Source organism: Schistocerca nitens, chromosome 5 (genome assembly GCF_023898315.1).
Source record: "Schistocerca nitens isolate TAMUIC-IGC-003100 chromosome 5, iqSchNite1.1, whole genome shotgun sequence".
NCBI lineage: Eukaryota > Metazoa > Arthropoda > Insecta > Orthoptera > Acrididae > Schistocerca > Schistocerca nitens.
Genome location: NC_064618.1, coordinates 569,379,821 through 569,393,997, shown reverse-complemented (window position 1 = coordinate 569,393,997; position 14,177 = coordinate 569,379,821). Strand labels below are relative to the sequence as shown.

Genomic DNA, 14,177 nt, shown 5'->3' with positions numbered 1-14,177 from the left:
ATCTTAAAGAATTGTGCAGATATGTTTGATTGCTAGGTGTCTACTGTTTCTGCGAATACATTCTACATCTTAAAATTGTCGCTGTACCGAAAACCTTTTGGTTTAAGCTAACAAAAACTGAAGCGTGAAGTAGAGAACGAAATATTCTTGGGTAGGGCAGCATAGCAGAGTCATTCTACAGACAAGTAAGTAACTTTGGAAAAAAATATGAATGGTTTATTATTGTTCATCTTATTTATTAATGATTTAGCAGACAAATATAGTTATAAACTACGTTGTAGCAACCCTGTACAGAAACTGACACCTTGCACAAAGCATAGAGACATATTACGTCGTGTATATCACGAAATGTACGACTTCCCAACACGAATATTTCGAGTCATTCATTATTTTCCAGAAGTTGCGATTCTCGGGAAGAAGATCAAGTAAAGAATTTTTTTTTTTTTTTTTTTGTAGAACATTGGATTTGCCGTTACATTATGAAAATTAATGCCATACTGTGCTTTTATGACCAGTATTAGCATTTTGGTAAGTGTGTATGATCAAATAAGGCAACATCCTAGATAACGGTGAACGGTATCGCGAAAGTAAACTTATATGGAGAGAGTGCGTTATAAATGAGGTGAAGCTAAGTTCGCCGGCCGAAGTGGCCGAGCGGTTCTAGGCGCTTCAGTCTGGAACCGTGCGACCGCTACGGTCGCATATTCGAATCCTGCCTCAGACATGGATGTGTGTGATGTCCTTAGGTTAGTTAGGTTTAAGTGGTTCTAAGTTCTAGTGGACTGATGACCTCAGATGTTATGTCCCATAGTGCTCAGAGCCATTTGAACCATTTTTTGAAGCTAAGTTCATGTGTATCTCGAAAAAAGAAAGAGCAAAATCTCATTAAAATTCCAAGAACGATTCTTCAAAAATGGTTCAAATGGCTCTGAGCACTATGGGACTCAACATCTGAGGTCATAAGTCCCCTAGAACTTAGAACTACTTAAACCTAACTAGCCTAAGGACATCAGACATATCCATGCCCGAGGCAGGATTCGAACCTGGGACCGTAGCAGTCACGCGGTTCCTGACTGAAGTGCCTAGAACCGCACGGCCACCGCGGCCGGCCAACGATTCTTCAATGGAGAATCTGTGCATCCCGTCAGCCTCTACAATCACATCCATTATTATCGCGAATATAATTTTAGTCTAGTAAGAAAGCTGACAGAGACAATAAGGCGTTCATTCTTTCGACGGTTTATCTTTGAAGGGACGAGACGAAACCCTAAGAAAGTAAGACACCGTATTTCTTTTCTGAGTCGAAAGCAGTGTTACGAATGCGAAACGTTACGTATCTATTGTTTGAAGTCTCCTGAGTGAGCACGCCGAGATTCCGTCAGTTCCGACAGATAGTGAAGCCGCAGGACACTTTCAAAATGGCATCTGTAGTGATGTACGTTACAAGCAACGTACCGTTATGGAATTTCTCACAGGAGAAAATGAAACTGAAAAGTACAGTTAGTCGCTGGTCACGGAAGGTGAGGGCATGAGAAGGCGGTTCGGTGGAGTTGGAGGACTTGCAACAGTCGCGGAGACCATTGACGGTTGTCACAACTGACATGTTGCAGCGAGCTGATGTCATTCGCCACTAAAGGATGCCATCCGTGGAAGATATTTTGAAGACAATGAGGATGTGATTCACACAGTGAAGCACTGGCTCCGCCACCAGGAGAAGGATTGGTGCTGACAGGGCATACACGCCCTTGTTTCGCGCTGGAGGAAGGCCATAGAACGCCATGGAGATTTTATCTATAACACCATTCTTTCGTGTGTGTAATTCTCATTATGTTCAATAAAGAATTGTTGAAGAAAAAAATGCGGTGCATTACTTTCTGGGCAACCCTTGTATACGTAAAAAAAATACCCAAAACTAGACAGTATCTCACGATGTGGATAAGGTTTCACACATGAAGATGATAGCAGTGAAGTGTGTTTCTGACGAATAGGATCAATTTAATATCCAGTTCACTACTAACGAGGCTAAAATAAACTGAGATTTTTTCATATACTTGGAATGACCGTTGTACAATCCATGAAGCCTTTCAGTATTGATACGTGACGAAGAATTAGTATGTAAGAAACAATAAAGGAAATAAAAAATAAATAAATTTTCTCTTACCCATTCCTAGAGAACATTAACATAGATAACTATTTTTGTCACGTAAGAATACAATTATTACTTCGAGTCAATGCTTTTGGTACAGGCGAGTGTGTGTGTGTGTGTGTGTGTGTGTTTGGGCGCGTGAGCTTGTGTGTGTGTGTGTGGGTGTGCGGGCACTTGCAGATGCATCTAAACGCATGTGCTTGTTAGTGTTTTAGTAGTTCCAGTTTTGGCCAGTGAGCATTTCACAAATCATACAGCAAATGAACAACTCTCGATAGGAACTCTTAATATATCCACTATTCCCGTCATACATGCTTCATTTGTATAGCATCGGTGTCTGTTGTTTGCCTTTTAAATACGTTATTAATACTAGTTAGTGTAGTGTGTACAGCTACTAAAATCCAATATTAATAAGTTTGGTAACATATCACCATATTTAATAGAGTTAGTTACTGTGTAATATTTTTGTTCCGAGGATCAAAGCTGCACTTTTCGTTCTCCTGTGGATTAGGTTAGTTTTAGAAATATGTTGAGTATTTATATGATTGTAATCGGTCATTGTTTTGTGCACATTTGTATTTAAAATTTGTTTAATTGTAACTTAAACTCTTCGGGAAGTAAAACAGAGCGCTCCTTATGTCTTCTCAAAACGAAAAAAAGAGTCAAACCATTTCTTTCTAAGTTACCCCGTAACATTAAGCCATATGACGCTAGTAAACGAAGATATTAAACTTAAATAGACGTTTTCGCATTTCCTTCTCCGTAAGTCAAAAGCTACTGAGCCTATCTGTTTTGTACGATTTGTAACATGCGACATTCAGTTTAAATTCTTATCAATATAATCGCTGAATAATTTCGAATATTCTGTTTCATTTTCTGATTTTCCCTCACGCTTTAATTCTAATAATGTAATCAGGTCTTCTGCAGCACTAAAGTTCATATATTATTGTTATCAGTGACTGCTCATTTGCAGAGAAACAGCTATTAATTTCCAAGAAAAAGGAAAAAAATGTAAAAGTTTCTCCGTTAGGCTTCACTATAACAATTGTGAATACAGAGATATGTAGACGGGCACGATACGGCGCTGCGGTCGGCAACGCCTGTGTAAGACATCAAGTACCTGGTGCAGTTATTAGATCCGTTACTGTTGCTGCAATGGCAGGCTATCATGATTTAAGCGAGTTTGAACGCGGTGTTATAGTCGGTGCACGACTTATGGGACGCAGCATCTCCGTGGTAGCGATCAAGGGGGACTTTCTCGTATGACCATTTCACGAGTGTACCGTGAATTTCACGAATCCGGTAAAACATCAGATCTCTGACATCGCTGCGGCCGAAAAAGATCCTTCAATAACGGGACCTGCGACAATTGAAGAGAATCGTTGAGCGTGACAGAAGTGCAACCCTTCCACAGATTATTGCAGATTTCAATGCTGGGCCATCAACAAGTGTCAGCGTGCAAACTATTCAACGAAAGATCAGAGATATGGTATTCAGAAGCCGAAGGTCTACTCGTGTACCCTTGATGACGAAGCCTCGACTGGGCCTGTCAACACCGACATTGTACTGCTGATGACTGGAAACATGTTGGCTGGTCGGACGAGACTCGTTTCAGATTGTATCGATCGGATGGACGTGTACTGATATGGATACAGCCTCATGAATCTATGGACCCTGCATATCAGCAGGGAACTGTTCATGTTGTTGGAGGCTCTGTAATGGTATGCGGCGCGCGCAGTTGGAGTGATATGGGCCCCGGTACAGCCAGATACGACTCCGACAGGTGACACGAACGTAAGAATCCAGTCTGATCACCTGCATTCATTCAAGTCCATTGTGCATTCCGACAGACTTGGGCAATTGCAGCAGGACAATGGGACACCCCTCACGTCCAAAATTGCTACAGAGTGGATCGAGGAACACTCTTCTGATTTTAAACACTTCCGCGGCCACCAAACTCCCCAGACTTGAACATTATTGGGCGTATCTGGGATGCCTTGCAACTCGCTGTTCGGAAGAGATCTCCGCCACCTCGTTTTCTTACGGATTTAGGACAGCTCTGCAGGATTCATGGTGTCAGTTCCCTCCAGCATTACTTCAGACATTATGCGAGTCAATGCTATGTCATGTTGCGGCACTTTCGCGTGCTCGCAGGGGCTCTAGACGATATTAGGCAGGTGTACCTGCTTCTTGGCTCTTCAGTATATATGAAAACGACCTTTTCAAGGTGACTAACAACGTTTATGGTAAAATATAGGCTCCAGTATTGGAATATATTATTAATTTCTGCAGGTAAGATAGTTCTACTTCTTACATTAAAACAAACGCGTTTTGAGAGAAGCCATCAATTGAGCCGTGGCGCGTGGTATAAATTTTATTTTCGGTAAAGTCGCGCTCTTTGGTTTCCAGCTGTTCGGTGGCGCGCCGCGGCAGCAAGAGCGTTGTGACGAGTACGGCGGGAAGGGAGGGAGTGGACGCGAAGTGACTAGAGACATAGAGTGCTTCTCCATAAGGCTGCGCGGTTGGATTTGTCGTTTTCTTGGTCGTAATGTGATGTGCCAGGGCTCGTGGTGGTGATTTCGTTGTGCATTCTTCAGCGTGGCCATGTTGTGAAAGATAGTTTGGTTCCATCTTCGCCTTGGTTAATGATTTACGTCTTGGCTAACTGGAGCGGCAAGCGTTTCGTAATGGGAAGTTGGCAGATTATGTGTGGGCAACTTCCCACTACATGTTTTGCAGTTGCTTCTGCATTTACTTGTGGTACTGTTCATTGCGTGATTCATGAAGTAGCTTTTCAGCTTCTTTTAAAAAGGAAGAAAAGGAAAAAGAAAAAAAATTTGCAGCTTATTTCCTGTTGGGTGTAATTTAAGCTGCCTGTTGTGCTAGCGTAAACTTCATCTTGATCTTTCTGTGTTATTGGGAGTAAACTATGTCCTGCCGTTTTGCTTTTTTTCTAATACTAAAATTTCCGTTTGCCTTAGTTGTTTTCTTTCTTTCGAGCGCCGCTAAGAGTCGCTGCGTCCTGGAGCACGGTCCAATTACGGTGTTAGACGCTTTGGAAATGTGTTTGTTGGTACCCGCCCGTGTATTGGGTGGAGGAAAACATGGCAACTGTAAACAAATTTGATATTAGAAGTACCAGGCGTGTATGTGCATTTGGCTGTTTAAAAGAAGTTTATTTCAGTTTCGATGTTTGAGTTCCTCTGGAGCCTAGTGCTAGTTCGTAGCGCAAATATTACTAGAGTGTTTGTTTTGAGTACATAATTTTGATTAGCAAGCCCTCACATGGACCTAAATTATCTATTACATGAAATCTCTCTCACTCGTTTATTGTGCCGATAAGGCAACAAATTTTTAAATACGCTACTATTGTGCATATTATCTGCTGATAAGTGTAATTACTGACGGTCCAGCTAGTACTTAGGACAAGACTGATTAATACATTTTTCTCTTAATTTGGCCTTTAAGATTGTCAGTGAACTATTGTCACAGTAATGATCAAAGTTAGTGAGTAAATTTTGAAGCTGATGCCTTTCCATCATTTGTTGCTTGTTTTAATCGACTTTCTTCAAACCCGCCCAGTCTATTCTCTATTTCGTATCGAATCTAGTATTGAATAATTCTTATATATTAACTAATAGTCTTTTTACTGTACTACATGTGCTCCTAGGCGTACATCTGTTACTAGAGGCTTGATAAGGATTGTACTGTTGTAGTGCTTTGACCTAAGAATTGAATTTTGTTTTGGAATCACGGCTGGTGTTCAGTGCTACCGGCCAATTTAGACCAGCAACTTAATGTTTGGGTACAGCCAGGAAATGTATTAGAAAGTTCAGTTATCATTTCAAGCATTTTAGGCTGCGCTTATTCTGCAAATTAGTATTTTCGGACTGCTCTGTTGTCAGAACTAAAGAAGGAGTAAAGTGTTTTTCTAGTTTTAAAACTCATAATCTTACGACTGTTTCTGTGGTTCTTTCATTTATTTGAATCTTAAAGGCTGCTTTTCTCCATGGATTCTTTAACAATGTTAATTTATTTTACTGATGCTTTATTCTGGCAGTTATTTTTCGACGTAATTTCGAGCTGCTCTAAATTTGAGGCCATCTATTGTTCAATTGGACAGTAAAGTAAAAGTAAATTTTTTTAACTTTTGAAACTTTAAACATTTTATTGGCTGTGATCCAGGAACCGTACGCTACTTAATTACAATACGTATACAGAGCCACTTAGATTGAACAAAGTTTTGTCAGTTGACCACGGTTTCGATTGCACTAGGGCAACCTTGATCCAAATAAGAAGTTACATGGAGTACATGTAATCACATCAAGGTCTAAAACGTCTGAGAAAAAGTGCCCTCGTCAAACGGAAATGTCATAGTTCTTATTCCTGTGAAATTTCTATTTGATGAGAACATTTTTCCTCGGACGTTTTAAACCGTGGCGTGATTACACGTATTCCATGTCATTTTTTATTCTGATGGAGATTGCCCTAGGGCCATCGAAACCCTTGTCAACTGACAAAATTTTTTACAACCGTCGTGGTTGTATATACGTTCCGTAAATTTTAACTTTTAGTCTTTAATGGTTATTGTCAGTGCTCACAAATTCTGAGTGTGAAACTATGGGTTATTCCTTTTAATGATGAATGATGTTTTAAATTAACCGAGATCTTGCCCTTCCATTCAATAGCATTTGCTGGCGCTTTCTTAGGCACAGTTACGAGGCTCATCAGCTAAGTAACTTCACTGTAGCTTACGTGACATTTCATACAGCAAGATATTGAAAATTTAATTACAGAATCTTAAAATATCAAATAAATTCTTAATGAAGTATTAAGCAAGAGTAGAGGACCTTTAAGTACAAAAGACTTTAGACTCATGAGAGGCCCCATAGAGCAGCCAGGAAATGTGCAGGGGAGTGTAGCTTGGAAACAAACTAGCACGCCAGGAAGAATACGAGGACAGGACAGAGCGCGGCCTGGCACAGGGCTCAGACGGGCCGCTGCCGCTACTCACCTGCGACGTGGACGGCGATGCTGTTGGTGATGCCCCGCGGCGTGGCACACGTGTAGACGCCCGTGTCCTGCGGCTTGCTGTAGTAGATGGACAGCCGGTACTTCCACTCACGCTCCTCCGCCGCGATCGCCCATCCTGGCAACAAGTACCACACCGCTCATGGCGCTGCTACGCAGCTACAACAAGCAGTAATCACTTCTTGCTAATTAAGCTACACCTCGCGTTATACCACCAGCATCATCAACATGTTCTCGGTGGATAGTGATTTGTGCCTTTACTCGTGGAATACCTGCGCTAATGGGAAAGGATGGCCGTTTGTAATCTCGGTATTTTGTAGGGGGTCAAGTTTCCGCTGCCTTATTCCAAAAAAGTGAAGGACTTGGAAGAACAGTTGAACGAAATGGGCAATATCTTGAAAGGAGGGCACAGATGAACATCAACAAAAGCAAAACTAGGATAATGGAATGGGTCGAAGTAAATCAGATGATGCTAAGGGAATGAGGTGAGGATATTAGACACTTAAAGTAATAAATGAGTTTTGGTATTTGGGAAGAAAAATAAAGGATGATGATCGAAGTAGGGAGGGTATAAATGGTAGACTGGCAATGGCAAGAAAAGCGTTTCTGAAGAAGAGATATTTGTTAACATCTAGTATAGATCTGTCAGGAAAACTTTTCTGAAATATTTTTAAGGAGCGTAGCCATGTATGGAAGTGGAACATGGACAATAAACAGTTTAGAGAATAGAAGCTAGATAATACTGAAGATTAGGTGGGTAGGTGGGTGGAATTGGGGAGAAGAGGAATTTGTAGCTCAACTTGACTAGAAGAAGGGATCGGTTGGTAGGACACGTTCTGAGGAATCGATGGGTCAGCAATTTAGCAGTGGAGCGAAGCTTGGAAGGGGGGAGGGTTGTTAAAGTCGTAGAGAGACACCAAGAGATGAAAACCGTTAGCATATGCAGAGGGAAGTAGATTGCAGCAGTTACTCGGAGAAGAAGAGGCTTGCAGAGGATAGAGTACCATGGAGAGCTGTATCAAACCAGTCTTTGCACTTAAGACCACAACATCAACAACATTCCAGAGAACTGGTATTGGAACAGTGGGGCTCCCTGCTGGGAAAAAATTGTTTGGATTCGCAGGATTTGCCTCACAACCAAGGAAAACCTCCTGTTGAATCTGGAGAATGGGATAAATGTTTTTATTTATTTTTTTTCTGGGGAAGAGCATATAAATATGAATGCTAAGTGTGTGCACACAGTCAGATCGATACTAAAATAACAGTGTGTCTGGCGTAGGCCTGCATGCCTCCTCGTGTTTTCTTTAAATTGTGTTTAGCGGTCACAAATTTAGTTAATGGCAGCAGACATTATTTTGATAGGTCTGAATAACCCACGTACACGTAAACAGAGCATGATTAACAGCTGTGATTGTGTGCTTAGTACCAATCCCTTGGGCTTATTCCAGTTTTGATAAAATTTGATTGTCATGGCTATATAATAGATAATGAAACGTACATGACTGATATTCAACAGTTTTTAAGAACAACATTTGTAGTGTTGGAGTTATTGTTCATTAGACAACAATATCGACCCTAACAACGTCCAGACCGCACTCACACTCGACATTACACTTACGGTGACTACACCAAGACTAAACTGCACCAAAGCAATAACATAAATCACGTTACTCTGGACGCAACTGTCTATGTAGACAACGAAGTAATTTCAGCTGGAACAGAAGTGGGTTTACAACGCGGCCCATAGATGTTTGTGAACAGAGCAAATAAGTATAATCTAAGTTATCTTCACATCAAAAACGTAACTGATAGAATTTAGGGTGTTTGAACCAGTTAGGGGGAAAACAGTAATTATTAACAAAGTAGTAGTGTAAGTAAACAGATCCCTTTATCTTCCATTCCAAAGAAATCACTACATTGGCTGCAAACAGCTAAGCATAACTTATTTTAAAAGGATATTGGTGTAATTTTATCATTAAATCGTGAGAACAGGTGGTATATGGCACTCTTCAGTTGTTAGGTCTTTTCTGCTTGTATAATACAATTTAAAATTAGAATGTACAGGGTGTTCCAAAATGATATCTACAACTCTAATCACATATATTTCAGGAATGGGGTCAGGTAAAAAAGTACGGTTCGCGACATAACGTCTACAAACAGCTAAATTCTTAGCAGAAATCTTACACACATCAATGTCGGTGCTATCTGCAGTTTGCATTATACCTAAGCGATAATCCAGTTCCACCTACGACCGGCCTAGTATGTCCTTATAACGTGTGCAATTGCTACTCCGAAGCGAACTCGCAGTTCGTGCAGGTCCCAAACCGGGGTCTGGTGGACAGCATCCTTCAGGAAGTCCCAAAAAAAAAATAATGTAATGGGGTTATAGAACATTTTCATCCATCTCAAGATGCCTTATATTAGGTAAAAACCGTCGTTGAAGGTAAATAAAATAAAAAATCCACTTTAGGAACCAAGACTGTTCGTTCTTTCATATTAATGAGTCCATGTGATAACAGCCTGGGTGGGGGGGGGGGGGGGAAGGGGGGCAGGAAATAGAGCTCTTCTGTCAGTCCGCCGACGTGAGACGTGAAAGTGTGCCGTCCAAAGCCTTCCTAACGACTGGGGCCCAGTGACAAGGGGAACTATAGTGATGCAGCATGATGTTCAGCTTGCAGTTATTAAACTAATAGAAATTCAAACTCTTCGACCATGTTCAGGTAAACAGTCGAGGTTGTTCGTGCCTCTGCAAATAAATACGATTCCAACATACTGTCATGAAGCAGACTACGCCACACGTTTACCTTTGGATGTCGCCCACGATTTTCAAGCTAAAGTTGGAGTTCTCGGAATGTAAGACGCTACAGTGTGTGGGTTTATCTTCCTGGACGCATAACTGGAAGCCATGTGTGTGAACATCGCCTTTTTCAGATAATCTGGATCATCGTCGACGCAACTTAGATGGCCTGTCATCAGGTTGAAGCGCATGCAGCAGCTGCAGCTTGTAGGCATGAAGTTTCAGTGTCTTGTGCAGCACCGAGGTTAGTGGTAGCTGCAACTGTCGAGACGCCTTGCGGACTGATATGGGTAAGTTCCGCGCCCTGTTGCATCCCTCCTACATCTACATCACCCGTGCTCGGAAGCATAGAACCCGTCCTCTTCATGACCGTTCGGTATTCCTTAGCCTCGTATAACACTGTCCGATGGTAGGACGTGATAATGATAAAAAAAACTTCACGTGTGTGTGAACACTATGCCACAAACTGCAACTTCCTACCTATCACCGTTTCTGAAACGTACGCGATCAGATTTGTACAGATGATTTTTTAGCAGCTTGCATGGCTATTTTGGGCGTTGGATCAATGTTTATTGATGCAAAGAACAAGTAGTGCAGAGAAAGTAAGAAGGAAGTTCCAGAATGGGACATGAGGAGCATGTGGTAGTGGATGGAGGAAGAAGGAGAAAGACACGCAGAAAGAGAGAGAAGCAACACTGTAAGAGTTATTTATCTTTGGCGTTTTATTATTTACATAAGAAGTTATGATGCGAGTAGGAAACTACAGCAATTGTAGAATTGTGGTATGCGTTTGGAATAATCAAACTACATTTTATAAGTAGCGGAAGATGAACATCACTTAAACTACACACAGTATTTGAAGTGTCAATATTGTTGTATGGATTGTATTACTGAGAACAAGTAGCTGGATACACATTACTTGACAGAGAGAAAAATGTATATGTCTGGAAAGATTTAAACTTATTTTATTTCAATGAAGAGAGAGTGAACTATATATATACTAACAAAAAGAGTATTCAATAATAATGAAAGAAATCGGAATATCGAAGTCACTGTTGAAGTATAAGCTCTAAAAGGAAGGATAATGGGTAGCTGAGGATTAGACGTAAGTAGAGAAATACTGGAGGGGGATCTTGTTGCTGATCTGGAAGATGATGTGGCGAAAATCCTTCACGTCTACTATGGTCTTACTGATATATTGCTAATTTTAGAAACAGTAATATGTTTTTAGTGTTAAAACAACACAGTGAAACAAAAACAACAAAATGAAGGTGGGCAAAACTGTAGGATGTTTCAAAGAGATTGGTCCGACTATGGAGATAGCACTTGCAGAAAATTTTTACGTGTATTTTTATGGTTTTACTTAAAAAAGCAAGTATAATATTTTAAAAGGGTACATATTTTATATGTATGCACTTAAGGGGTTGCACAAAAATATGGAAATGAAATAAACACACTGCCAAGCCTAATACGCTGTAACAAAACAGTTTCCTGACGTTGCAAAGTGGATAAATATAGGTCCTGTGGGTTTTGAAGGGAACCTTATACTATTCATCCCACAAAATAGTAGCAAGATCAGGTAACGATGAAGGAAGTGCATAGCGATCAAGCACCCTTCTCTCGAAAGTAGTACTGAGACTTAGCGAATGTCTTGGCTAGGAGAGATGCGACAATTCATCACCGTGCTCACGAAACCAGTCCGGCACGATGAGATCTGTGTTAAAAAGCGGCCCTGTTGTCCTGGGACACACCTTCACGGTTGTGAACTCATCTGCCAAAACAGTCACATAATCCTTGGCAGTAATTCAACCATGCAGACTACTCATGGGACTACATAGAAGCAGACAATACTAGACTCATAACCCCTTGAAAAGGCCCTGGTGGCTAAAACCGATCATGCTGTTAAAAGGTGAACTAGCAGCTGGCTACCATAATTGCGGATACACTTAACCATCCAACATGCTGCAGAAAAAGAAACGTCTTGAAACACCCTGTACTTTGTACATGATCCACAATTTTTATTCTCAGTGTTTTCGCAAATTTCGTGCATTTAGTTCGGATTCCGGAGAAATGTAGAAACACGTGAAGCAATATTGACCCTACATCTTACCTTAGAAGATGGGTAAAGGAAAGGCAAAGTTACACTTATAGAATTTGAAGACTTAAGAGAAAGCAGTTGATGATGTTAACTGAAATAGTGTCTTTGAAATACTAAAGGTAGCATGGTTAAAATACATGGAGCGAAAAGCTTTTTACACCTTGAACAGACGGCGGTTATAACAGTCGAGGGGCACGAAAGGGAGGCAGTGGTTGAGTTGGGAGTGAGATTGGGTTGTAGCCTATCCCTGACGTTATTCAGTCTGTTCATTGAACAAGCAGTGAAGGAAACCAAAGAAAAATTTGTAGTAGGAAGATCAAAGAGCATAAATAAAATTGTTGAGGTTTGAAGCTGACATTGTAATTTGTCCGAGAAAGCAAAAGGACATGGAAGAGCAGTTGAACAGAATGGACAGTGTCTTGAAAGGAGGATATAAGACGAACATCAACAAAAGCAAAACGAGGATAATGGAATGTGGTCGAATTAAATCAAGTGATGCTGAGGCAATTAGAGTAGGAAAGGAAACAGAGTAGTAGATGCGTTTTGTTATTTGGAGAAAATTGGAAATTTGTGGTAAGTTCTATTGCACCAAACTGGTGAGGTCATCAGTCCCTAGGCTTACACACTACTTAATCTAACTTACGCTAAGGACAACACACACACCAAAGCCCAAGGAAGGACTCGAACCTCCGACGGGGGAAGTGTTATTTGGGTAGCAAACTAACTGATGACCGAAATAGACAGGATATAAAATGTAGACTAGCAATGGGAAGAAAAATATTTCTGAAGAAAGGAAATTTGTTAACATTAAATTTAGATTTAAGTGTTAGGAAGTCCTTTCTCAAGGTATTTTTCTGGAGTGCAGTCATGTATGGAACTGAAAAATGGACGATAAACAGTTTAGATGAGAATAGAGTAGAAACTTTCGAAATATGTGCTGCAGAAGAAAGCTGAAGATTAGAGGAGTAGATCACTTCACTAATAAGGAGAAACTGAACAGGACTAGGGAGAAAAGAAATTCGTGGTCAACTTTACTAATAGAAGGGATAAGTTAATAGGATACATTTTGAGACATCAGGAGATCATCAGATTAGTATTTGATCGGAGTGTGGGGAGTGCAAATTGTAAAGGAAGACCAAGAGGAGGATACAGTCAGCAGATTCAGGAGAATGTAGGCTGCAGTAATTATTCGTATTTAAAGGGGCTTACACATGATAGAGTAACACCGAGAGCTGCATTAAACCAGCCTTCCGACTGAAGACCACAAAGTAACACCTGCATTCAGTGTACGCCTCGTCGAGTAGTCTACCTACTGGAGGAGGAGCCAGCGGGGCTACCTGTGAGGTACTGCCGGAACGTCGGCGTCCACGTCCACTCGGGGTTGCCGAGCTTCCGCGAGAAGAGGCACTCGAGGTGCAGCGTCGTGCCCGGGAAGACCGCCACCGCGCCAGAGGGCTCCATCGAGGCGGCTCCCGCTGGCGTCTTCACCAGGATCGTCGGCGGCGCGTACTCTGCAATCACCAAACCACTCATCACAGATTTTGCAAAAGGAATCACCTCCCAGAAGTCACTCGTCACTAATGCTTCTCTACATTAACAACCTTGATATGAAATATGATTGTTGACAAACTCTGCACGTAGTAATTATTACGCAAGTCAAATACATAGGCCAAAGTTTCGTAGCCGTGCGCGAGCCAGTTTCCTGTCGCGCACATCGAATATCGACAGCTGCAGCTGTTCTTTTCATGTCTTTGGCCGTTGCCTAGCGACTAGATTACGCCGTCCCGCGAGGTGGCGGGCCGGGGCACGGTCGCGTTATGAATTAAGGCTGTGTGCTGGCTGGCTTGTGGAGGTAGCTGAATTGACTGACTGGCGGAGCTCGATACTATTGGAGAGCCGCGTTGCCAGGGCCATATTTTCTCTGGCGATGTACCTCTGAGAACATAAGAAGTGGCGGCCTGCCACGTGTTCGTTGCTGTCAGTCAGGGATCTCGAGTCGACCAGCATAGAGCCTTACATCCTTGCGACGTTAACAGCAGCATGAATTATCTTATTTTCTCAAAGCGGTGCAAATGTTAATTTGCCTTTGACATTAAGTGAAGGGT

The 14,177-nt window shown here is 41.5% G+C and overlaps 1 protein-coding gene across 1 annotated transcript in view; it reads right to left on the bottom strand.

Moving 5' to 3' along the window:
* Nucleotides 1-14,177, bottom strand: part of LOC126260584 (locomotion-related protein Hikaru genki-like) — a 205,797-nt gene that overhangs the window by 145,897 nt on the left and 45,723 nt on the right. Inside the window, exons 3-4 of the mRNA XM_049957920.1 lie at nt 13,410-13,583; nt 7,161-7,295 (exon numbers count right to left, since the gene is read on the bottom strand). Of these exons, the coding sequence (XP_049813877.1) occupies nt 7,161-7,295; nt 13,410-13,583 (309 nt within the window). The remainder of the gene's footprint in view (nt 1-7,160; nt 7,296-13,409; nt 13,584-14,177) is intronic.